The sequence below is a fragment of the Chiloscyllium plagiosum genome, chromosome 7 (assembly GCF_004010195.1).
Source record: "Chiloscyllium plagiosum isolate BGI_BamShark_2017 chromosome 7, ASM401019v2, whole genome shotgun sequence".
Taxonomy (NCBI): domain Eukaryota; kingdom Metazoa; phylum Chordata; class Chondrichthyes; order Orectolobiformes; family Hemiscylliidae; genus Chiloscyllium; species Chiloscyllium plagiosum.
In genome coordinates this window covers 12,279,568-12,305,497 of record NC_057716.1, presented here as the reverse complement: position 1 = coordinate 12,305,497, position 25,930 = coordinate 12,279,568, and the positions used below count along the sequence as shown (strand labels likewise).

The 25,930-nt window shown below is 40.1% G+C and overlaps 1 protein-coding gene across 1 annotated transcript in view; it reads right to left on the bottom strand.

Annotated features, from left to right (window-relative positions):
* LOC122551900 (protein unc-80 homolog) overlaps positions 1-25,930 on the bottom strand; it is a 284,010-nt gene that overhangs the window by 70,398 nt on the left and 187,682 nt on the right. Inside the window, exons 36-45 of the mRNA XM_043694468.1 lie at positions 25,075-25,206; positions 24,814-24,957; positions 18,818-18,918; positions 16,330-16,416; positions 15,139-15,322; positions 11,490-11,584; positions 6,288-6,377; positions 5,085-5,186; positions 3,857-4,037; positions 1,770-2,035 (exon numbers count right to left, since the gene is read on the bottom strand). Coding sequence (XP_043550403.1) covers positions 1,770-2,035; positions 3,857-4,037; positions 5,085-5,186; positions 6,288-6,377; positions 11,490-11,584; positions 15,139-15,322; positions 16,330-16,416; positions 18,818-18,918; positions 24,814-24,957; positions 25,075-25,206 — 1,382 coding nt within the window. The remainder of the gene's footprint in view (positions 1-1,769; positions 2,036-3,856; positions 4,038-5,084; positions 5,187-6,287; positions 6,378-11,489; positions 11,585-15,138; positions 15,323-16,329; positions 16,417-18,817; positions 18,919-24,813; positions 24,958-25,074; positions 25,207-25,930) is intronic.

Here is a 25,930-nt window from a genome sequence, read left to right as displayed (position 1 = left end):
TTTTCCCAATTTACCTGCCTCTCAGACTCAAATTAATAGAAGTTAAAAATCACACAACACCAGGTTATAGTTCAACAGGTTTATTTGGAAGCACTAGCTTTTGGATCGCTATTCCTTCGTCAGGTAGATGTCACAAAGTACTTTGAAAGCTAGTGCTTCCAAATAAGTCTGTTGGACTACAACTGGGTGTTGTGTGATTTTTGACTTTGTCTACCTCAGTCCAACACTGGTTCCTCCAAAACAAATTAATAGAAAGCACGGATCAAATATCTGTACTTAAAACCAAACCAAGGGACACGAAGAACTTGTTAAAAATAAATTCTCACCACAGGTAAAGAACGGAGAATGTACAACTTCACTAATAAAAGTCTCAACCCTATAAAACGTTTCTACACATACACACGGACAAAAAGCATTGGTGATAATGGCAAAGCAGAAGAATAACTGGGAAAGCGGTTCAATGACCCCACTGCACAGGGCTGTTTCCACTTGTTCACAGGAGGCAGTGCGTGACAGGCACATTGACTGCAAAGTCTCTTGATTACTGGGCAAAAGCTACAGATTACAGCAAGCGATGACAGTCAATAAATTAGCTTTCTTCAAGCTTTAGGTAATTTGTTGGACAGAAAAGGTACACCACATTCCTGTTTCCAAAGGCTACTGCCAGTATCACTTGCGACCCTAGTGGTTCCACGGTAGCTGAATAATTCCGTTAGTTGTTGTCAGGCTGATCTCAGCCACAACTTGTCACAACTCCACAAACCCAACTACCAGCTGAATCTCACTTTGTAAATAAGCCCATCTACAAACAGACTTCCTCCACTGCTTAAACAAAGCAACAGTGCAAACATAACATATAAGGAGTTTCAGATCAAAAGGATTTTTAATATCTTTATCAGTAAAGTTTCTTCACACCCTAACTTTTTATGTAAGTCACTTCCTTCTCCCTCTCACCGGCACACCTCATATCATCTAGGCCGTGTGCTCTGCAAAAACTCTGTAATCTGCTCTGCCCCTTACTCTGTACATCCTGCTTAAACCTCACTTCTTTCACAAAGTTTTTGTTTACTTCACTCTAAGCCTAAAGTCTTCTACATTGACTGGATGCCCTTTTTATTGCACTTTAAGATGTTTTTGTATGTTAAATACATTAAGTAAAAGTAAGTGATTGTTGATGTCTCCAGCCTCTCGTTAAATCCACTAGAGGATCAGTGGGAGGGGTGAAATAATATGGAGTGAGTATTCAGTTTGCAGCCCAAGTATAAAACTAGCATTGTGAACCCACTGACTGTTTATAAAAAAAAATTTCAGGATATTCAATGGAAATGACAGTCAGGCAGCTTCCTCAACAGGCAGGTGTTCCACATGTGTTTTAAGCCAGGTGATAACCCTGCTGAATTGAAATATGATTAAAGTTCCACACTGCTGCAACAAATGCTAAGAGCAAAACTGATCAATCCCACATCATTTTCCCACCATGTTTAAATTGTTGGATGGCCAGAGAAAAAGTATTGGGGATCTGGATCCACACCAATACCAGATGTACACATCTAAACTCAGAGCTTAAGTCTCATCGGGTTAGACTGGACTTCCAAATGAAATCTGGATCTCAAACCACAAGTGAAAGATTGGAAGTATTTTTAAGAAAGGAACGCGACATGGCTGTGAAGACATTTTACTTTCACGACATATTTTCAACCACAAGTAAAATAATTGCAAATAACTATTGACTCTAGTAAGCCACTTAGTACTTGTCAAAATAAACTTACCTGAAGCATGGAAGGAAGGATCCACTGATAGCCACTCAGAGAAAAAAGATGGTTGAAGTGCACTGCAGTATTGATAGCTGTAGCAGCATATTGACGAAGCAACGCACTATCTTCGGGATGAAGGATTAAAGCCCCATTAAAGACGTTCAGGAAGAGCATAATCTCATCTCCCCAGGGAAATTCGCTGGGCATACCCAAAAACATCTCCTCCAATAGTTTGATCCACATACTCTTGTGAAGGGTATCCAGTCCAAATAATTCTTTACCTGACAAAATGATAAAAGATTTCACCTTAATGTCTGGCACCTCATCCTGAAGATTATTTTATCTTAACCTTCTGAAATATTGATGAACAAAAGCATTGAGTGCACAAATGGCAACTAGTACAAATAGCTGTGAGCTCTTATGGTTGTGTCCCTACCTCTGAACCAAAGGTCCATATACAATTTCTCCAGAGATATACAATAACACATTTGAACAGGTTGGTTAAACATATCAGGCAATACCGTAAAAAGCATTAAGCCCTACAATGAGATCAGGACCATTCCTAGCTGATGCAGGGTGACTATTTTGTGTCTTGCAATTTTGCGGGTCCCATACTGGGATTATAGACATACGAGAGGTAGCGAAAGCCAGGGCTGGAATCGCAGAGTGAGATTTGGTCCAGGGGGGTCCCACACCCTCAGCCTCTGAATGAGATAAAATGAGAATGAATCTTAAACTTTAAAATAACAGGGATCTTTGAGGATGAAAGAAAGGGAGGTGCTTAAACATAGGACACCCTTTGATGAGAAAGTAAAAATCTGAAATTCACAATGATGATAGGCTGGATCATAGAATCCCTCCATTGATGTCTATCAGCTACAGCACACAAAAGCACTGTTAGTTGTGAAGTAGAATGGAGTACTGATCTCTCACCCACTGTCTACTGCTTCCATCCCCTGGATGTGCTTTGCTCCCGGATTTGGAGGTCAGCAAAATGTCTGCTCAGTTCTCCTGAGTGGCGGTAACAGGCTACATAATTGGGCATTATACCACCTACCACTCACTCCCCCTCCCATTCCGCACAGACCCAAAAACTGCTTTGCGACATGAATGTGTCGGCATCATGACTGCTATTCTCCCCAATTTCCAGGCTTTCCATCTCTGCGCCCCCCCCCCCCCCCCACCTTCTGAGTGGAATCCAAAATTCTGCCCCAACTGTGCAAAGGATTGCACTTCTTTCTCTCTAATATAATGTTTGGGTGCTGCAAATATAAACCATCATTTCCTCATATTTGTAAAAGCCAAACCTCTGAAGAGATGTCAATTCTTGCCTGGGAAAAAGATGATGGACTGAAAAATCAAAATATGCTCCACATTAACGCAACATAATCCATATGGTACAAACATACTTTGGAGTATGCAGCATTAACATGGGAGCCTGAGATTTGAAAATATAGTGCTGTGGACTTGCATCACCCTCTGGTACAACTGTGCCAATTTTCACTTTCATCACCAGGGTAAATCACTTCAAAATGGGGGCTTAGTGCCTTCCTGCTTTCTTAACACCAACAAGAGGGCAGTGATATTTTGAAAGCATTTTGTTGTCTGAAGGAGTTGCTGATTTCCTTTAAAATACAAGCTGGGTCATAGGGCTCTGAATCCAATTTTAACCACATTGTGTGTTCTTACAGAAATAACCTGGGCCACTGGTATCCACAGACTGTGATCGCGACACTCATTGGGTGGTTGATGGTATCTGCTGAAGGTCAATACTGGGTGAGCCTCATACTGAGACTGGTGACCCAAAATCATACCACAGGCATGGATGTCTAACCAACATATTTCAACCAGCACTATCAGTTTGGGTAAACTCATTGAGATTGACGTAATTTGTTTAAGTAATAATTTCCCCAGACAAGGTAGTTCATTGTTACAACCAGCAACTGTTGAGTGTTTTTAGGCCACGTGTGAGAAAAGTTTCAGAGGCTGGTTTAGGATAAGGCGCAGTGCCCTTATCCAATCCCACACAAATTCACTCTGTTATGTGTTTGCTTGAAAGCATTCAGTTCAAAGTTTCAGCATCTCGTGAAAAGTTACGTTACCTTGAGGATCAGCGAACAGTGAAAATTCTGCATCAACTGCATTTCGAGGAAATGATGGAAGCCTGAGAAGATCCTCTTGCAACAAGGATACATGGGATTGCTTGTGTGCGGAAGGTATGTGCTGCGTAAGTGACATCAGAAACATTACCCGACCGAGCTCCTCCAGTTTCCGAGTAAAGACCTATATTAGAAAATAAGTTTATGATCTTGAGAGATTAATATGCACTTTCAGAATCCAGCTTGGTAAAACCATTATTCTTCGAATGTGGTGTGGATCACCGAATCAAAGAAAAACTACCAAAAAGAGAACCATTAGGACCATACTGGCTCCACATTCCTTGTAAATGTGCCTGATTTGGCATCAGTAGCCATGTGTGTGATACATACTATGTTTTAATTTATTACAAGAACCAGTAACTGGAAAGGCCACTCGGGGGGATTAGAGTTCTCAAAACATTGAAAGACCACGCTCAAGAGAAGCTGATAATGCTGTTTCTCTGTCAGCTAGTTTGTGAAGACACAGAGCTGCCAGAAACCTTCTGTTTCAAGTACACAGAATTGTGCAGTAAATGGCAATTAAAAGGCTTTTAAATAATTGACTGCACCATGATGGAACAGCAGTAACAGTGCAGTGTCAGAAGATGCTCAGGCAGCAGGGATTTTTAAAGGTTCTTTCTGATTTGCCTGCATTTTCTTCTGACCTTCCTGCGGAATTATGTGCAGAGAGGGGTGCTAACAACCTAGGCTAACAGATGTCCCAACTGAAAAATCACTTCCCCAAAAGGAGCCTTTACAGTGGCATTACCTCAAAAGTGAACCACTGACTATTAAATTCTTCAGAATTAATCAATTGCAATCTTTATTGTACTACAAGAGAGAAAGTAAACCAGAATAATCACGAAATATTAATGGCCATTTGGTTGCACAGATCAAGAGGACATTCAACCACTTCTTCCATCCAACCACCCCCTTCTCCAATCGTATTTTGTCAGTGAAGAAGAAGGTGTAAACAGGATCATTTGCAGCAAGAAAACCTTGCTGACATGTCCTAGTTGTTTGTACTAAGGGGTATCACAGACAACAGCCCTCTTCACATGGGGCTCCTAAAAGACTCCTCACCTTCAACAGCTGTGAATAAATAAATAGCACATCCTTTGCACAAATATACTTTAACATGACAAACTGTGCAAAGAATTGCAAGTTAAATCTCAAATGTCTTTTTCCTTACCTGTTTCTGGATCAGTTCTTGCCCTTTTGCAGGAAGCATATGGACAAGGTTTAACTGTGGTGAGACTGATCGCCGAAATGGATAAATATCTCGTACGTACGTCTGTAAAAGAGTTGAGCCACAATGTACAGAACATCTTCATATACTGTGACTATATATACAATGTATGTTGAAGATTTTAGCCATTTACTCAGAGAATATCCCATATTTACGCGAGTTATCTTAGCACAGCATTCTCCAAGGCAATGCCTCTACTAATCAATGTATACTTTTTAATATTCATTCAGGGAATGTGAGCCTCACTGGTTCGGCCAGCAATTTTTGCCCATCTCCAATTGCCTTTCAGAAGGGCATGGTATACAAATGTTTTGAATTGCTGCAGTCCATTTCATGTACTGCACACTGCTATTAGGGAGGGAATTCCAGGATTTTGATCCATTATCATTCAAGAAATGGTGCTATCTTTCCAAGTCAGGATGGTCAGTGACTTGGAGGGGAACTTGCAAGTGGTGGTATCCCCTTATATCTGCTGCCCTTGTCCTCTAGATAGTGACAGTCATGGGTTTGGACAGTTTAAGGGTTCTTATTGAATTTCTGTGATGTATACACAGCTGCTACTGAGCACAAGTGTTGGAGGGAGTGAACAATATGGATGTGGTGCCAATCAGGTGGGCTGCTGTGTCCTGGAAGGTGTCAAGTTTTGGAGTGTTGTTGCAGCTGCACTGCACCTTCTTTATTTTTTTATCTCTTAGACAGGCTAAAGAGAGTCAGAAGTCACTTGTTGCAGGGTCCATAGCTGCTGAACTGGTCCTATGGCCACAGTATTTAGCTGGTTGGTCCAGTCCAGTTTCTGACCAATGTTGATAGCCAACCAATCAGTTTTCTTTCCCTGGGCAGCATAAATGTTATGTTTCCTTTATGTTGGCATTTCTTGAAAATTGTCCTGATGAGTGCAAAGCAAAAAAGCTGTGATAAAATGTAGTTACTCAAATTTGTCTTTGATATCACAAAATCGACTTTGTATCCCATATAGTTCGTTTTTCAGATAAACCTTATAGCATGTGGGAAACATATTATTTCAATGATAAATGTTTGGCCAATTCAATCTGTAAAATTTGAGAGTCGTTCTTCTCTTTTCAATGTCTTTCCTCAAGCAGAATTTGGTATCTAACATTTGTGATGCACAATATGTCAGTGTCTTACTTTTGCATAATGTATCAGGTTCCAACGCTTATCCATCAAAAAGTAGTGGTTTGACTGAGCTTCAGGAATATTAAAAAATTCCAAGCACTCCTAGAAAGAAATAACGCAACAAATTCAGGAATGGGAACCTATACAAACCATAGGCAAAGACAATACAGTGAATCCTTTCTAAGTTCAGAATGTGTTATCTTGTTAATTTGTCTGATTTATGTGACAAACATACAACAGCACAGACGTATATCGAATATACTGCAATACAAAGGCAATGGCCAAAGAATAGATTTTAACACTAGCAATATACTACTCTTTCCAAAATTGATAACGATACAGTTTATCTGATTAAGCAATTAAGTTGCACAAAAATGGTGACAGATTCTGTTATGCCAAGGATCAGTATCAATGAAGATAATAACGAATGAATGCTCTGAGAAATGACAGTGAGTTAACATTTCAAAAACCTTTTAAAAATTGTGATTTTTTTTAATGCCAGAATTTTTTTGATTGAATGACAAGTTGGCTAAAATGTTTTGCTGCTGTAGAATTGGGTCATTTCATGGCAAGGTAGGATTCCTGCTTATCATAATGATGTATTCTGAGCCTCAGCTGAAATTTTGGCTCAGAGTTAAATAATTTTATCAGCTGCCCTGGTCTCTCCTGGTGAAGGGGTTGTGGGGTGGGGACGGACTGAGTATGGAGGCAAGGAAGGATCTGATACATTTTGTTTCATAGTGCGGCCACTTCAACTAAAAATATTGCTTCAATGTTGTTTCAACATTGGCACTTTTGTTCCCATGATTAAATGTGGAAATATTCATTCAGGGAATCTGTTCTTCCTTCAAAATTGACTTGTTGGGACAGATTTCTAAGATTCACCAAGATTCCAGCGGCCTTTAAAAATGGGAAGTGGGACTGTGATCCTCACCCCATATCTGATGGGTCCTAATTTTGCTGGGCATGGGGTAGAGTTTGACAGGCAAAAGAAATAGGGGCCAGAAGGGACACCCACATACGGGAAATTCAATCTCAACAAGGCTACCTGAACTCAGTGCTGAGTCTACACACAAAAGAGTGCAGCCTTATCCCAGTGGAACTTACAAATCATAGAAGGGTCTTATATGTTTTTGAAGGTAGATATGGTCAGTTAAATTGTCAAATAATTTTAATGTCTCCTCCTTGTAAAAATTCAAAATAAAAACTGGCAGTCTGTGTCTGGATTAAAAAAAAAATCTGATGTCAATATTTCAAAAGCTGTTTTCAGATATAACCTGAAGTTTTATTAATATTTGGTTGTTTTTCACAACTGAACACTATCACTGTTTGGTTAGGTTGTGTTGTCAGTTCACAGTTTGATTGTCAGCTCAAACAGGTAATTAAAGGATTACTTGTCTTTGATGTGAGGTCTTGCATCCAACTGTTTGTTTTGATAAGGGATTAAGTTAAAAATCACACAACACCAGGTTATAGTCCAACAGGTTTAATTGGAAGCATACTAGCTTTCGGAGCACCACTCCTTCATCAGGCGCTCCGAAAGCTAGTGTGCTTCCAATTAAACCTGTTGGACTATATCCTGGTGTTGTGTGATTTTTAATTTTGTACACCCCAGTCCAACACTGCCACCTCCAAATCATGATATTTTAATGTATTGCATGGGCTTTTGTGAATGAGTGCTTTTGTATAGTGAAATGTGTATTTAGATGCTTAAAGTTTTATTTTGTTTCATCTCAGGCCATAATGAATACTGGGTGAATTAGCATGGAAAATGTCAGGGTGAGTTAGGACACGTGTTGGCATTAACTTGCCATAAGTGCTGGTAGGAGAATAGCTGGTGAAGGTCATGAATTGGAATGTGTTCCCATGTGTGGGTAGAAGTGAGAGCTGGGAGCTAATGTCTGACAAAACAATTGGATGAAGTCCCAGTAAACGCAGTGTCCCAGTTAGCCTAAGGTCCTTTTAGACAGCCCCGAGTGGCACATGCCAGTCATTGCTTTGTCGTGAATATCATGAAATCGTGGTAATTTTTCAAACTTGAGCTACCTGCCTCAGTAGCAAAAAAAAATCAGCCTGTTCTTTGATTGGCAAAGTAACCAGAGTCAATGAGAGAAAATGCTTTGTGCGATGAATGGTTATGATTAGGATACATTGCCTGATAAGTGTTGGATACAAAATGGACACAAATACACATAGCAATCTTCTAAAAGGAATTAGATAACACGTTTCAGGTAGCAACAAATACAGAGACATGAGGGAAACACAACGTGGGTTCTGCTGAATTTCTTTGCAAAGGGCAATATTTTCACACAGGGTGGTTCGTATGAGAAATAAATTTGCCAGAAGAAGTGTTAGATGCAGGTACAATTACAACATGTAAATAACACCTGGATAGGTTCATGAATGGGAAAGGTTTAGAGGGATGTGGGCCAAATGTAGGCAAGTGGGATTAGTTTAGCTTGGGAAACTTGGTCAGCATGGCGTGGTTTGACTGATGGGTCTGTTTCCATGTTGTATGACTCTTAAAGAGCCAGGACAGACCAAGTAGCCTCTGCTGTTTAAATTAGATTAGATTCCCTACAGTGTGGAAACAGGCCCTTCGGCCCAACTGACCTTCCGAAGAGTAACCCACTCAGACCCATTTCCTTCTGACTAATGCACCTAACACTATGGGCAGTTTAGCATGGCCAATTCACCTGACCTGCACATCTTTGGACTATGGGAGGAAACCAGAGCACCCGGAGGAAACCCACGCAGACATGGGGAGAATGTACAAACTCCACACAGACAGTTATCCGAGGCTGGAATCAAACCAGAGTCCCTGGCGTTGTGAGGCAGCAGTGCTAACCACTGAGCCACTGTGCTGCTATTCAATGATTCTACAAGATGCCACAGACAATGAGTATTTCTGGCATCCAACATAGTTATGTTATGAATAACAAAAAATATATTGGAGAGGTATTCTTATCTTCTGGATACTCACTTACATGTTTTTAAACTTCAAATGGTTAGTTAAATGGTTGAGGAAATAGCAGTAAATTTAATGAGTTTAATTATTATAGAATCTCTACAGTGTGGAAGCAGGCCATTCAACCCATCGAGTCAACATCAACCCTCCATACCCCATCTCACCCAGACCCACCTTATCCCAGCAACCCTGCATTTCCCATGGCTAATCCACCATGGCACATCCCTGGACACTGCACATTTCAGCATGGCTAATCCACCTCACCTGCAGGAGAAACCCAGGCAGAAATGGGGAGAATGTGCAAATTCCACACAGACATGTTGCCCGAGGGTGGAATCAAGTCCATGTTCCTGGTGCTGTGAGGCAATATGCTAAGTACTGAGCCAACATACCTAGTTATTCAGTTTGATAGGAAGATCATGAGGAGCCAAAGCAAAATAAAGGATACTACTCTAAAGCAGATACAGGAGTAGAGGGCTTGGGTGTAAATGTGCACCAATTATTAAATGCAACAGTGCATGTTCAGAAAGCAGTTATTTAAAAATGCAATACCTTAAACTTTGTTAGCAAAGGCATAGCAAGGACATTATAAATAAAACACTGGTTTGGCTTAACTAGCATATTGTATCCAATTCTGGGCACTACATATCAGGAATAATACAAAGAAAGCATGCAGAAAAGATTCTGAAATTGAATTATTATCCGAAAAGGCAAAATTGCAGGGCTATAGGTAAGACAGGGAGTAATTTGAGGAGTTAGTGTGGTGGTAATATTACTGAATTGATAATTCTGCTTTGTGAATACAGCAGCTGGGCAAATTTATATTTAATCAATGAAATGTGGAATTATATAGCAAGCTACAGTAACGTTGACCATGACAATTACTGATGATTGCCATAAAGACTCATGGTTCACAATGATCCTTTTGTTAAACTGTCCTTCCTTACCTGGTCTGCATGTGATTCCCAAACCTAAGAGATATAATTGATTCTTAACTGTCTGCTGAAACAGCTCAGCAACTCTGTTCCTGGGCAATTAGGGATGGGCGAAAACTGCTGGGAATGTCAGTGATGCACACATCCCATGGAAGAATAAATACAGTACTTTTGCAAAAAGGCCAGCACAGGTGTGATGGGCAAATGCCTCCTTCAGTCCTGTGACATCTTTATCATAATGGCATACTACACACAATTAAAACTTTAGCTGGCAAATGTTGTTTTAGAATGCTCAAAGCTGTTAATTAAAAACACGCATGCATTCTGTAAATTCCAGGTGACATGCAATAATTAATATTTTAGAGAGAGAATTGGCTAAATTATTAGCATTTCATACTGTTGACAGAAAGCCTTGACGATTGATAGCGCAGTGGTCAATAGCCACTATTTTCCTTTATTATTGGATCTATAATCTGTTCAACATTTGTCTTGTCTTCCTTTCATTCTTATTCCAAGAATTGAACACACCATGAACAATCGTTCTTCACTGATTCTATTCTCCACCGCCTGTCTGGTAGAGAGGCCAGAGCACAATTTAACATTTCATGCCCATGTCATCTCGGATCTTTCCTGTGCATGTTTTCCAGGTGTCATGTCAGGAATAATCTCCAAACCCTCCCTTCCTGTTTGCATCAAATTATATAATTTTCCTAGTATCATTGCCATAAGAAAGTTCCTCTTAAGATCACTCTCCCAAAAGCCCAATTGTTTGTCCTCTTGGACTGACTGCTTTCATTTCAAATGTGCTTGGTCAAGCCTCATTATCTCTTGGGGGCTCAGCATTCACAGCCATACATCGTATTTGGCCACACAATGGCTTTCAGAAGGGCTCTTAACATTCACAAGAGGTGGAAATTGTGATTTTTAAAAATATGATTATGACCGATATAAATCACAGAAACATAAATTAAAAACAGAAGATGCTCTTAAACATCTGACAGAGTAGAACTGAATGACTAATAAATTTTGGTATAAATACATGTCTGAAAGAAGTAAATGATTATAGAGTTAGAAACAACACATAAAAGACATATTATGTTGATGAAGTAAACATATTAACAGACATGCTTTCAACAATACATCTTAGCAACAGGCGTGCCCTTATAAAAGTCAAACACACACAGCAGATGTTCGTTATATTGCATATACATATTAAGAACCTTACATTTATGTGATATAAACATAATAATATTAAAATATTAAGTCACCAGAAAAAAATTAATTACTCAAAAATAAACGTGGTCTTTTTACCTTGAGAACAGCTTCAAACTGTGTATCCTCATGAACAGGAAGTTGCGTTGGAATATCACATTCATTTTGTCCATGGACAACTAAAGTCTTTGTGCCTGGAGCGACAATGAGGTCCTACATTTAAACAGTTCTCTAAACTGATTATGTCAACATTTCCTAATCAGCCACCAAATCAAAAAAACAAATCAAACTCATTAGCATTTTCGTACAGTACATTTAACTCTCGTGTGACCTGATGCTCACAAACCCACAGTGATTTGTACCTTGATAAAATTTTATGTCTTTTTTTTAATTGACACAGTGCTAACTCTTTCACATCCCAGTTCTAACAGAGATGCTGCCAGTCCCCATTCAGCACAACAATCAGACTTCCAGAAAACGAGTTAGGAAGCGTAGGCCATTCAGTCCATCATGCTTTCTCCACCATTTCTTAAGATGATGACAGATTCAATTGAGGTGTCAACTTTGCGTTCCTGCCTATATCCAAATATATTTGTTCACAAAGAATCTTATTCTGCCTCCACTGCTCTCTGGACAAGAGTGTTCAGCAGATTCACCATACTGTACAGAAAGAACTCATCAGCATCTCCTTTTCCTTATTTTTAAATTCCTTCTCCCAGGTCTAGTCTCTCCCATGAAGAGAAGTATCCTTTCAGCATCAATTCTGTCAAGCCCCTCAGGATCTTCTATGTTTCAATAAAATCAGCATTCATTCTACTGAACTCCAGTGGTTGTCAGCCCTACCTGTTCAATCTTTCCTCAAAAGGTAATACCACATCTCAGTCAGAATATTGTGTCGAACAAATACTTTAGGAGTGACATTTCAATTCTTCTAAATCTGTCAAGGATCACCATTGATGCAGGGGAGGCCTATGCAAGAGTTTCAGTATCTGCAGATTCTCTCTGAGCAGGGCAGGAACAGCACTCCAACATCATGACTTCAACATGAAGGAGAGCTGTGTGTGGCAGACAGGGATGTTGTTGTCAGGTTAGGAAATTCAAATTACTGCAGAATTTAACTGCGGTGCTCCATTATTTTTGTCTTCTCTCTGTGATGCCCTCAGCCACAGACTGGAGACGTCTAGAGTTAAAGAAACCAGGAACAAGAGGAGGTCTTTTGGCTCTTCAATCCTGTACTGCCAATGTGATCACGGCTGAGGCTCGATCTCAATGCCATATTCTTGCTTTCTCCTGACATACACTTGATGCCTTTAGAATCCAAAAATGCATCTATTCCACAATTTCATCTGCTTCACAATACCATAGGCTACCAGGTTAGGAAGGGAGAAGGATGGTGATGATGAGATCCATATTGCAGTGCAGCACAATAAGGATCTGATGGTGGTGGGCTGGGAGCAGAAGGTTGGTGAGGAAGGCAAATAGTGTTGGGGGGAGGATTGGTGGAGGTGGGCAGTGGAGTGGGGGAGGTGTTATGGTCAGATTATTGGACTTGGAGAAAAGACTCCTGATGAATACATAATGCTATAAAAGACATTTTTCATAGGGAGTCAGCCTTACTCCTTTTTTCTTCCAGCTTTTGAGTACCCCAACATCTTGCAAATTGGCTAGCTGTAGAAAAAAAGTGACTACCAAAATGAAAACAGATGGTTTTAGTGTGTGGAATTGCCTTCCCTAAACAGCAATGGAGTTTGGGTCATTGAATTGTTACAATAATAGCAAACATGGACTATCAATATTTAATTCTCTTCTTCTTTGTTTAATACCGAAGAATTTAATGGATTGAAGTGAATTTTAAAGGGGACTAATACTGGCCTAGAATGGTTGCTGTGATCACCTGATCACAGTTTGAGTTAGCCCCAGAGAACCCAGTCAGAACACAGTGTGTTGAAATTACCATCTCATATACAGACGTTGAAATCAGACAACTAAATCAGTGTTAAGAAATTTGCACCACCTGTTTAACTCACACTTGATTGATAAGTTTGCATATTCAGAGTTGAAAGATTACCTGCAGAATTTCAGCATGGAAAAACAATGGAGCTAGACTCAGGAATATTCAAATAAACCATACTCCATACGTAGTGTGCTGGGCAGAGCAGAGAAGAATGTGGATTCATAACATCAGAAATTGTAAATCTTGTTGTCTGTCTGTTTCTCTTGTTTTCTGAGGTCAGTGACCAGTGAAAAAGCAACTTGAGAAAGTAACTACATGCACTGAATTCCATGATTTTTACAAGTTTCAATATTGCTGATGAAACAAGATTACTGCTAAACAGGTACAGAATCTGGTTGCATTCTCATAACATCTGAACTCCATGAAATTTAAACTAAATCACTACTTATCTTCCTGCTTCTATGAGATACACGATGTGCAGGTGCCATTGCTGGGCTGGGGTGGTAACAGTCAGAAGTCACACGACACCTGGTTTTAGGCCAACAGGTTTATTTGAAATCACAAGCTTTCAGAGCTTCACCTGATGAAGTGGCCATGCTCTGAAAGCTTGTGATTTTAAGTAAACCCATTGGACTATAATCTAGTGTCATGTGGCTTCTGACTCATAGTAGGTACAGTCACCTCTTCTTTTTAAAATGGATTCCTCTGTTTAACTGTGCTTGATGCCATGCTTTATTATTTCTTTTTTCTCAAGTAGCATGTGATAAGTTTCCTCTTTCTTTCATGTAAGACAGCCTTGGAATTGGCTTCTTCACTTTGATTTAATAAATTTTATTTGAATTGTCATAGCTGTGTGCTTTAAAAAAAATTAAAGCATTGTTCTAACCAACCTAGAAGCAGTAAAAAGGGTATTGATTCAAGCCAAATGAACAGGCCTACAGTTTCCTGTCCAAATTTCAACTTGAATAAAGACAAGTAAATAAACTGAAAGTTGCTTCAAGTATAATAAATCTGCTATAATACTTTATTTCTGATCAATATTAACCATTTCATTTGCCACAAAGTTTTATGCAGTACATTTTTTGATGTGGATATTGGTTCAGCATTTCAGAAGTGATAGTGATGTACAGTCGAAATAGCAACAAGCTCAATATGTTATCAATCATTTCACAGTCGAGGGTTAAATCACTGCTTGCACTTAAAACAGGCACTTTCTTATAACTTCAATGGATTCACATAAAGGATGAAACATCATTGATCATAGCTGGAAATAAGTAGGAATGTGGATCCAAAATTCATCAATGCTTAGTGCAGCCCTTGGTTGCCATAAAAAATAGGAACAGAAATAGATTTTCCAGCCCCTCAAGCCTGCTCCAGCATTCAACAGGACTATGGTTCATCCGACATTCCTCACATTCACTTTCCTGCATTTTCCCCACAACCCTCAATTCCCCAAATGATCAAGAATTTAACTGTCTAGCTATCTCAGCCTCAAACATACACAAAGACTTTGCCCCCATAGCAAGACGTTGCAAAGACTCAACACAGAGAGAAAAAATTCCTCCTCAGCTCAGTCTTAAATTGGCACTCCTGACTCAGATACACTCTCCCATGAGAGGAAACATCCCCTTAACATTTATCCTGACTAGCTACTTAAGAATCCTATATGTTTCAATCAAATCACCTCTCATTCTTCTAAACTGAGTCGCAAGATGTTTAGCCTTGCTCATAAGATGATCCCTCCATATTGGGAATCATTGTAGTGAACGTTTTCTGAGCCAGTTGTGCCCTTACCTGGCATAGAGGCTGTAACCAGCAGTTTGACTTCACACTGTTCCTTTTTCATTGTCTGTTTGAGGTCTTTGAAGAAAAGTCCTTCGACATAACCAACAACCTCCCACAGGAAGGTGACAGTGGCTGAGATTGCATCCATGCCCCATTCACAAGGAGTGCGGACAAAATACATGATCAGACCAACCTGAAATGCAACAGAAAAATGCCGCAGACCAACAGTATAGTTCAGTTTTGGTCTGTAATACAAATCTGCTTAATCAAAATTAGAAAGAGCCCAACATATGTTCAGGTTCCTACCTAGGCCCCTTTCCAAACTCAAAGCTGTGTTAGTGCTTTTTACAAGCAATGGGTAAAAACAATTTAAAGCAAAGTAAAACCATGACCCATGATGGATGGTATTTCTTGTTTTGCCCCCAGGAGGTTCAGAGATGGGGAGAGAATTTATTTAGATGGGATTGTGGCAAGTGGGGATCATGCAAACTTTCTATTTCCACCCAATTAATTCTGCCTGTGGATGGCCTTCCTACCCCATTACCAATTGATGCCCAAATAAGTGCCCAAACCACGATCACTGGGATTAAGTGCAATGTACAGGCTTGTTGCTGTACAGTGAGTATGGACAAACCTGTGCATGTTGCTTGTGATGTCACAGGGAGGAAGGGTCCACTTGGTCAAGACAGATCCCACACTGGGAAGTAGGAGGAGGGTAAGATTGGAAGAGTGGTGGGAAGAATGCTGCTGAGAGTCACTGTTTCCTTTGTGGCTGAACACCATCTAACCCTCCCCCTCCTCCATCCCTGCCCACCCCTTCTCTGCAAAAACATTGCCAACCCATGATCCACGGCCAGGAAAACACTTGTGACTTAGTTCCAGGGCTCCAGTGAAGATCTAGGCCTCAGCTGGGATGTCTCTTCTGCAGCAACCATCCTGTCCTCAATGGAGTTGCTGAGCTAAAGTAGCCTCTGGTTGGCTACTGGCTCTCAGTGTGCAATATTTCTGCCAATCCAGGATTCTTGATCCCACTGCTGACCTCTGACCTCATGATTGTCATGTAATATGGGAAGCCTTCTCAGGGGATGTAACACTGGTCTATCGTCTCTCCAGACTCCTGTTTCCATAAACCTCCCGCACCCCATCCTCCCCCACCCCCACCCCAAATGTAATGTGACACAAGGCAGGAGTAATGCTCACCAGGTAGTTGAAGAGAATGTGGGAGGTTTGAGCTGGCATATCTCCAATATTTAACAACAGTTTTCGCAGCATGTAAATCAATTCATCCTAGGAATAATAAGTAACATTTCACAAAAAGTGAAAACCTACTTAATTTCTTAACTTAATGATAATTTCAAATGACTTATTAAAATAGACAAAATAATCCAAAATTCTGTCTCAAGACTTTATTTCAATATGTGCGTTATCAGCAGTTATAGAAGTCTATCCATTAGATAGCTATCCCAATGTGTTTTATGAACTTATTAGTCACCAAATTCCACACTATTGGAACGTAAAAGGTGGCCTAACAAAATTGAAGCTTATGTAATAAATGGGTCAGCATCACTTGGATAAAAATATTGGTCTAAGAGTAGAAAGCTGCCAGCTGTGATAAATTGCTATTTTTCAGACTGGGATGGTAGACAATGATATTCCCCAAAATTTGACTTTATTTTATTTATTATTGTCACATGTACTCAGGTACAATGATAAGTTTTGTTTTGTATACAGTACAGGCAGATCATACCATACAAAGTGCGTTAGGGCAATAGAACATAGTGAGGAATACAATGTTACAGCTGCAGAGAAGGTGTATAAATGAATGAAGTCAACATTAAATTTAAAATTTGAGGGGTCCATTCAGAAGTCTAATGACAGCGGTGAAGAATCTGTCCTTGAATTTGTTGCTACGTGTATTTCAGCTTTTGTATCATCTGCTCGACAGAAGAGGCTGGAAAATATTAATACCGGGTGGGAGGGATCTTTGATTCTGTTGGCTGCCTTTCCAAGGAGCCAGAACTATAGTTAGAGTCAGTGCTTGAACTAGTGATTTTAATAAAAGTACTTATTGGATATCAGATTACAAAGTGAAGTTTCAAAATTTGCTAATGATACTAACTTAGAGGTGTGGCAGACAATAAAGTGGACATCACTGGACTACGTCAGGACAGAATGGGGAAACAAATCACAGTAAATCCAATACAAAGTATGAGCTTTAACTTTTGTCAGAAGGAAAAGTGAGAGGCAATGAAGATATAATGGCACTCTGCTAAAGAACATGCAGGGACCTGGGATTCAAGTCAACAGACTTGAAAAGGGAAGGACATGAGTAGTTAGTAAAGCATACATTATCATCAGCTTCATCATTGGAGTTATTGAGCACAAAAACAGGGAAGTGATGCTGAACCATAAAAAAAGCTCAGTAGTTCTATCACATTTAAAGTATTAAATCCAGTTATGATGATGTGAAGATCCTTGAGAAAGTGCAGAGAAAAGTTAATGGAACTGTTCAAGGGGCAAGTAATTTGAGCTACAAAGTTAATTTGGTAATCTGGGATTATTCTTCTTGAAACAAATAAAATTGAGGGGAAATCTCTTATAGATGTATGAGGTTACAATGGATTTAAATTTGGCGGGGGCAAGTAATTTGAGCTACAAAGTTAATTTGGTAATCTGGGATTATTCTTCTTGAAACAAATAAAATTGAGGGGAAATCTCATAGATGTATGAGGTTACAATGGATTTAAATTTGGCGGACAAAGAAAAGCTTTGTTCATTAGATGATGGAAAAAAGGCTAAAGGAACACAGATTTAAAGTTCTGGAAAGGGTTACAGAGGGATTTGAGGAATCATATTTTATGCATTTGAGTGACAAAGATTTGGACCTTGCTGTCCCTGGGCACAATGGAAGTGGAGATTATCAATGATTTTAAAAGGTATTGTGATTGGCACTTGAGAGAAATACACTTTCAGGGCTTGCAGAGTCAGTGGAGGAATTGAGCTGACTGGATCTATATTTATTTGAAAATGAGATCTATCGGTTTCAAGGAGAGGCAAGATATTAAAAAGTAGCAAAGTTACTATTCTCACATCGGCAAAATATCAATTGATAACATTATTCAAGTATGCAACAAGGGAGATGCAGTATTCTAAGTATTTGCTGGCAACACACAACCTTGACCAATTCAGCAAACCATAGACAGGTTCTTCATAAAAATTAATGGATGAAAAATCAAGAGATATCTGCCCACCATTTTCTAATGCCTAGGTGATGTTACTTATTGCCACTGTGGGCTCAAACTTTATCTTATAGTCTAAATTCTGCACCCGTAGTTTTGTACAACATAATTTTTAAACGTGTTTAAAAATCAATCTATTTTAATTAATTCATATATTATTTAATATTAACATGCCATTATGTTGGTTTAGCACTTAATATTTAGTGTGGTCTTTGAACTAAATTATCTGCTCCTTCCAAACCCATAGTTTTCAAACAAACAGACCAGCAATAATGAATTTTAAGTCTTTAGGTTGCCTGAGATTTAAAGCCTGGGATTTAAAGCCTTGGTTCTCTGGTCTTCCAATTGGGACTGGAAATATGGTTATGGAATGAATTCTACACAGTAAACATAGAATGTAAAATAAGTGACCATGTTTGTTTCAATATTTCTGAAGTAAATCCTGTTACCTGACGATTGCTAATAGTGAGCTTCTCCAGAAAATGGCGCAGGACGAGGGCAGGGTCTTCAATCAAACAGTTCCACAGCACTTGTTGTGCTACAGCACTCACTAGAAATGAGAGTGAGACAAGGACTCAATGATGAACAGAGAGCAGTCATATACCACAGAAAGGAGGACATTGGCCCAGCCCAGTTGTGCAGGCTGGTGATCTCTAAGCTCATTGGGCTGGAATACAGTATATTGTCAGTATGAAGTCAAACAACTTGCCTACAGTCAATTGGCATAGGAACCTCCAGGTGTCCACTCCTAACAGCTTCACTTGCAAGGATATTGCCAGAGTTGGAGGTTTTGAGCTTTAGGGAGAGGCTGAATAGCTAGGGCTATTTTCTGAAGAGTGTTGGAGGCTGACTGGTGACCTTATAGAGATTTATAAAATCATGAGGGGCATGTTTAAGGTAAACAGACAAGTTTTTTTCCCTGGAGTGGAGAAGTCCAGAACTAGAGGGCATAGGTTTAGGGTGAGAGGGACAACTTTTTCATGCAGAGGGTGGTACCTGTATGGAGTGAGCTGCCACAGGAAATGGTGGAGGCTAGTACAATTTCAACATATAAAAGGCATCTGGATGGGTATATGAATAGAATAGGTTGAGAGGGATATGGGCCAAGTGCTGGCAAATGGGACTAGATTAGGATATCTGGTCGGCATGGACGAGTTGGACCAAAGCGTCTGTCTGTGCTGTACATCCCTATGACTCTAAAACTTTACGACTTTTAAGAAGCAGAGGAGGTGGTGTGTCTTAGGAATTTCTAAAATAAGCCAGGCCAGTTTTCTAGTTCTTTTATTGTGCTGGTGTGATGGTGGACATGCAAAATGAAGTATTACAATCCTGGGTCAAATTGTAAACATTTCAGTCATGATTTAACTAGGGACCAATAACATTTATTTTAAGATGAGCTGGTGCAATATCCAGCAGACCTGCTAAGGGAATAAAGCCACAGTTTGAACAAACAACAATAAACCTTATTACACCAATATGAGGACAACAACCTATTACATGTACAACTTATTTCAAACACTTGAGATTAACTTGGGGGATAGACTCTGCTGACATGTTGCCACCTTCAGCTTTTCCTGTTAAGGCAACTTATGGTAAAGTGGTGACTATATGTCAACAATGGTGAGAAAGCACTTACATCAAATAAAGGGTCGATTTGATGCACTTCACATATCATTGACACTCTCCGTCTTTGACGTGAATGGAGCCCCTAGATGGAATAGTGAGAATCTCCCAGTGGCTGGCCAATGGGATCAGGTGTACATGTCGCATAGCGTTTACTCACTGAGCTGCAAGGACTACAGACACAATAAGAGGCTAGTATGTGACAATCATAGCAATGAAGGCTCTGGTAGTATAACTTGGACAGTTTATAAGTGTTCAAATGGTGTCGCTTTCGTGAGGTGTCATCATGGTTTCCCACCTACTTTGGCAGAGCCCAGAAACTCAGTGGTCCTCCTGGCTGCAACATACAACTGCTAATGAATTGGATGGCCTGCACAGAGACTCCTTCTTCAACTGCTGAAAATTGACTCCAAGGTCTCATTTGTCATCACTTTGGAGTTCCTATCCAGAAATGAGGCTGGCCTGGGGTTTGTACACTGGAAATAAAGTTTGGCTCTCTGTTTCTGTATCAAGCCAGAATCTAGCCAATTTACTGAAACTATCTCACTGGCATGAATGGAAAGTCAGTAGAAAGTCACACTTTAAAAGGGGATGCAGTGTCAAGGCAAACATCAATGCTACTGACCAGTTTTCACTGGACTCTCCACTGTGCATTGTGTATGACAAGTATCACAAACCTCCAGAAATTTCTCCCCTGTTCCAAACCACTACCACCCTCCCCATCCCTAACCATGTGCCTACAGGCATTTTTCATTGTTAAAGTTACTGTGTTTTCATTTCTCCGATTTAACCACCCCACCACCCAATGCCCTCTTAAAGTTCAACCATCCATGACATCCACTTTCAGGTCTCATGACTTCATTCTGCTGAGTACCCAATTTCACTTCCGATTCTCTCAGGCACAAGCAGCCTCCTTTCAAAGCTATCTTCACCCCTTCCTCAAAGCAACAGCTCTTGGCCTCGTACACTTGCATTCTACTAAAACGTCTCCTGCTTCCCTTGCTTTTCAAAGTCCCTGTATGTGTTGTTACTTCCCAAATTCACATCCATCTTTTTTGTAATTTCACATTTGAATCTTTCCAATCAACACTCTTTCATACATTGAGAATCCTAATTAAAGCAAAAAGTCCTTTATCATTGTGTACTATCCACCATTTTCTTTGTCAACTTCTCTGCAGATTTTGAAAGTCATCTACACTTTCGTTTTACAGCATTTTATACTCCATTGTCTAATTCAATGAGGCAGCCCTCACTTGATTGCACTCCTGTCTCTTCAACCAAAGCATTGCCAGCAAAGTTTTATCGTCCTTTCTCAATGGAGTGCCCCAAGGATTTTCTTTCTTATCTAAGCATTGCTGTTTGGTTACATCATCAAACGTTATGTCATATTACACACATAATGACACTCAGCTCTAGCTCTCTATCACTTCGCTTGACTCATCTACTGTCTATGAGTTGTTCAGCAGCTGGACGCCCAGTGATGGATGTGAGACAACCTTCTCCAGTTAAGCATTGGGATGGTTGATGTCACAATTCCCAGACCATGCTATAAACCATAGCCTCAACACTCATTCAATCTTCTTTCCTGATAACTGTTGCAAAATGAACCAGGCTTGGTCTGTTAACTAGTTCTGAGCCGAGTTAACAATTTCTCCACCTTCTCTGTCAAAAAAAGGCCATTTCCATAACACTGCATATCTTCATTTTTGTTTCAGTTTATTTGCTCATCAATGATGATTTTATCAGCTCCAGAATCAAAAAAGGCAATCCAAATCTGCCAGACTCCTGGCCTTGAAGTAAACTTTAACATAACCAAAATTCCTTACTGTAGTCCATGGTGAGTTTTATTTACCTCTCCTGTAGACCCCCAGGACCACAACAACTCCAAAGCAAAATCCCCATCCAAGAGGTCAAACGTTTGCATGGCCTTGACACTCACTACTTATAATCTTCTCTGGCTTCTCCTGGACTGGAAGGTTTGAGTTGTAAGGAGACATTGAATAGGCTGGGACTTTAAGGAGATATGGAATAGGCTGAAGAGTAAAGGACTGAGGCGTGACCTTTTGGAGGTCTATAAAATCACGAGAGGCACAGATAAGGTAGATAGTCGACAGCTTTCCCCCATGGTAGGGGAGTCTAAAGCTAGAAGGCATAAAGGGGTAATTTTTTCACACAGAGGGTGGTGAGTGTCTGAAATGGGCTGCCAAAGGTAGTGATGGAAGGGAGTATAGGTTGTCATTGAAGAAACATTTAGACAGCAACATGGATGGGATAGGTATGGAGGGATACAGACCAAATGGAACTAGCTTAAATTGTGAAAACTGGGCAGCATGAGCAAGTTGGGCCAAAGGGCCTGTTTCAATGCTGGAAACCTCTAGGACTCTACAATCCTTCAAAAATTCTATGTTCCTCCAAGTCTTGCTCTTCTGCATCCCAAAATCATTTTGTCTTATTATTGGCAGTGGTGTCATCCATGGTGTAGGTTCTAATCTCTTGATCAGCCTTTCTCTTCTCCTTAAAGCAATCATCTTCAACCCAGCTGTTAGTTGTCCTGCTAATGTCTCCTTCATTGACTCGGTATTGATTTTTGTCCAATTATGTTTTTCTGAAGCGGCTATAGACACTTTTCTATGTTAAAATTTGCATAGAACTGCATAAGGCTGTTGATTATCAGGTAAACTTGGCATTAGATGAGGCTACTAACATTTTCAATATACAAGCTGGATAATGTAACTGTTCTGAAAGGGCTAATGTTGGAGACTGCAGTAGGCTGTACACTATATGGTGATGGGATAATGTGGAGCACCTTTTAGGATTTCAAGGAAAACAGGCATGTTATCTAAGGTCCCCTCATAGTCTTTGCAATAATAGGCTAAATATTACTGAAATAATCATGATGTCAGCTCTGCTAGCTTTCAGTGCCTGTTTCTCTCCATGAGACCTAGCAAGATTTCTCATGCCATCTTCTTAAACTCACCTCATTCCTAATGTGCCACACACCTATGATACCCTGCTCATTGTACTCTCCCTCTTGGAATAGGTGGAAGTACCTGCCTCTGTTAGAGTTAAGGATTATCAGATTAGCTATGCCCCTATGGAATGGCAGAGAAGGCTAAATGGGCTGAATGATCTAATTCTGCCCTATGTCTTAAGGTCTAGTCTCGTCTCACCATGTAACATTTGGTTAAAACATGTTTGTTCCTCACATTGCGAATCTACACAGGGCTGATCTCCCATAATTCATCCAAATTTCTCGCCAATGCCCACATTGTTCACAGCCTGGTAAGTTTCTGCCCAAGGTCAACCTTCCTGATGTAACTTGCAGGTGAATGTTTTCATGCAATAAACTACAATTTGTTAAAAGGACAAAGCCTATTCTCATTGAAGGTCAAGCGAAGGCTCTTTCTTGAAACGTCGATTCTCCTGCTACTTGGATGCTGCCTGACCTGCTGTTCCAGCACTGCACTCTCGACTCTAATCTCCAGCATCTGCAGTCCTCACTTTGGCCTGTTCTCATTGAGACTCACTTGGAAAGAAATAGTGGGAAAAATGTTTATTTTCCAGGGGGATTGTAGGAATCAGGAATTCACTGCCTGTAAGGGTGATAGATGCAGAAACCGTCATAACATTTAAAAAGTATTTAGACATGTAATTGTTACACCAAGGCATGCAATGGGCCAAGTGCTGGAACTTGGGGTCAGAATAGTTAGGCGGTTGTTTTTGAACAGAGTTGACTTGATGCGTCAAAGGACCTTTCCCTATGCTATAGACCTCTATGGCTTGTGGTTTTTCCTCCCACTGTGTACCAATTAGGCCCTTAGACCCAGTCAAGTTAAGGGGGAAGTGGCAGCAAACTACTTTAGCCCCATACTGGTGGTGATGATATTGCAGCAGGCTTGGTTAGCTTGGATGGTTGGCTTGTGATGCAGAGTAATGCCATGAGCATGGGTTCTATTTCTTAATGGAGAAAGTGAGGTCTGCAGATGCTGGAGATCAGAGCTGAAAATGTGTTGCTGGAAAAGCGCAGCAGGTCAGGCAGCATCCAGGGAACAGGAGAATCGACGTTTCGGGCATAAGCCCTTCTTCAGGGCATAAGCCCTCCTGAAGAAGGGCTTATGCCCGAAACGTGGATTTCCCTGTTCCCTGGATGCTGCCTGACCTGCTGCGCTTTTCCAGCAACACATTTTCAGCTTCTATTTCTTAATGGCTGAGATCACCAGGAAGGCTCTACCTTCTTAACCTCACACCTGACCTGAGGCACGGCGACCCTCAATTTTAACTCACCACCAGTTGTGTCCCTATGAGAAAGCAGCTATGGTCGTCTAGGACTATAGCAACTTTCAACGTGCAACAATAAATTGATATTTACTCTTTAATATCACACCATGAGTATTTTCTGAATCTATGTAGTCAACTGTTCCCCCATCAATACAGATTAAACAAATGACCTTATTATAGGTGAGGTAGTTGACTGTTAAAAATCAATGAATTGACTCTACTTTTTTAAGTCAAACATTTCAACCTTTTAAAACTAAAACTGGAACCTTTTAACATAACTACACTGGGAATCTTTTCTGAATTGACCTTTAGAAATGACCAAAATAAAACAAAGCAGAGATTGACATAGACTGAGTGACTATAAGATTCCTACTTTCCACTATCATGCTCTGTGGATTCTGATGATCATCTGGAATAGTTACCAAATGGTAACTATTCAATTATGTTGAATGTGCAGCTCAGCATATAATTGTTATTTATAACCTTGTTTTCTCCAAAATTCAATGCACAGCTAATTAAGATAGAGTTATTTAAAAACAGATACCTGCCACTCCATCTTCTCGTACCTCTCCATCCTCCATGAGATGAACAATTGGCAGCACAGTAGCACAGATGCATGCAGGAAATACAGCCTGGGGAGGCTGTATTACATGATGTGTTGGAGTATTCTCTGTGGCGTCTTCTTCATCTGCTCAGAAAACATAGATATTAGTTTCATATATTATGTTTTTGAGATCCTTATATGTGAAGGAACAGAACAACCTAGCTGCCTCCCAGTCCTTTATGAATGATGGTCACTGCTTACCTTCAGCGCTGACTGCTGACCGTACTGACCATACCGAGCCTCGACGGAATGAGTAATTTCTATGGGATGTACTGGACGTGCAGGATGGACTGACAGACAGTCGGCGGGAAGCTAAATTAGCCGCATCTTCAACTGGCAAATTAGATAAAAATCAGACTGCTTGGTCAGTGAATTAAATAAACATTAATTCACAGTTTTAAGATACAATTAAAATAGATCCTTCTGGTTACACTTCTTTAGTATTTATTGACTTTGTAACAAAATATGCACATTGACATGTTGTCCACCGCATTAGTTGAGGATAAAGTTAAAAATCACACAACACCAGGTTATAGTCCAACAGGTTTAATTGGAAGCACACTAGCTTTCGAAGCGACGCTCCTTCATCAGTTGAGGATAGTTATCCTGACAAAATTCGTTCAGCAGTTTCACCTCAAATTCAGTTTTCTCTGATTTTGCTTAAAACTAAGTTTTGAACTGAATCCACTGACTCGCCAAAAAGGGAACGCTTTGTAAAGTCGTGGAGAAAGTTGTGCATGTCATTTTTTCAGATGCCATCAGTATTCCGGTTTAGGTAGCTTGCGCCCCCAACCCTGTTTTATTTTGTGTTGAGTTTAGGGCCAGTCTAATTAGAACTGGCAGAGAATAGACTACTATACAGAAGACCCACTTGTCTCTTCAACAAGGTAACTTATTACATGAGAGCAATTGGTAGAATTTACATTCCTAGTCTGTCATTATTATGAAGGACTCTCAGGAGCAATGCTGATTGCTTCTGCTTCCTTCAGGTATTTATGTAGAACTCAAATGCTTCCACTCAGAGTCATAGTGTCATGCAGAACTGAAACAAATCCTT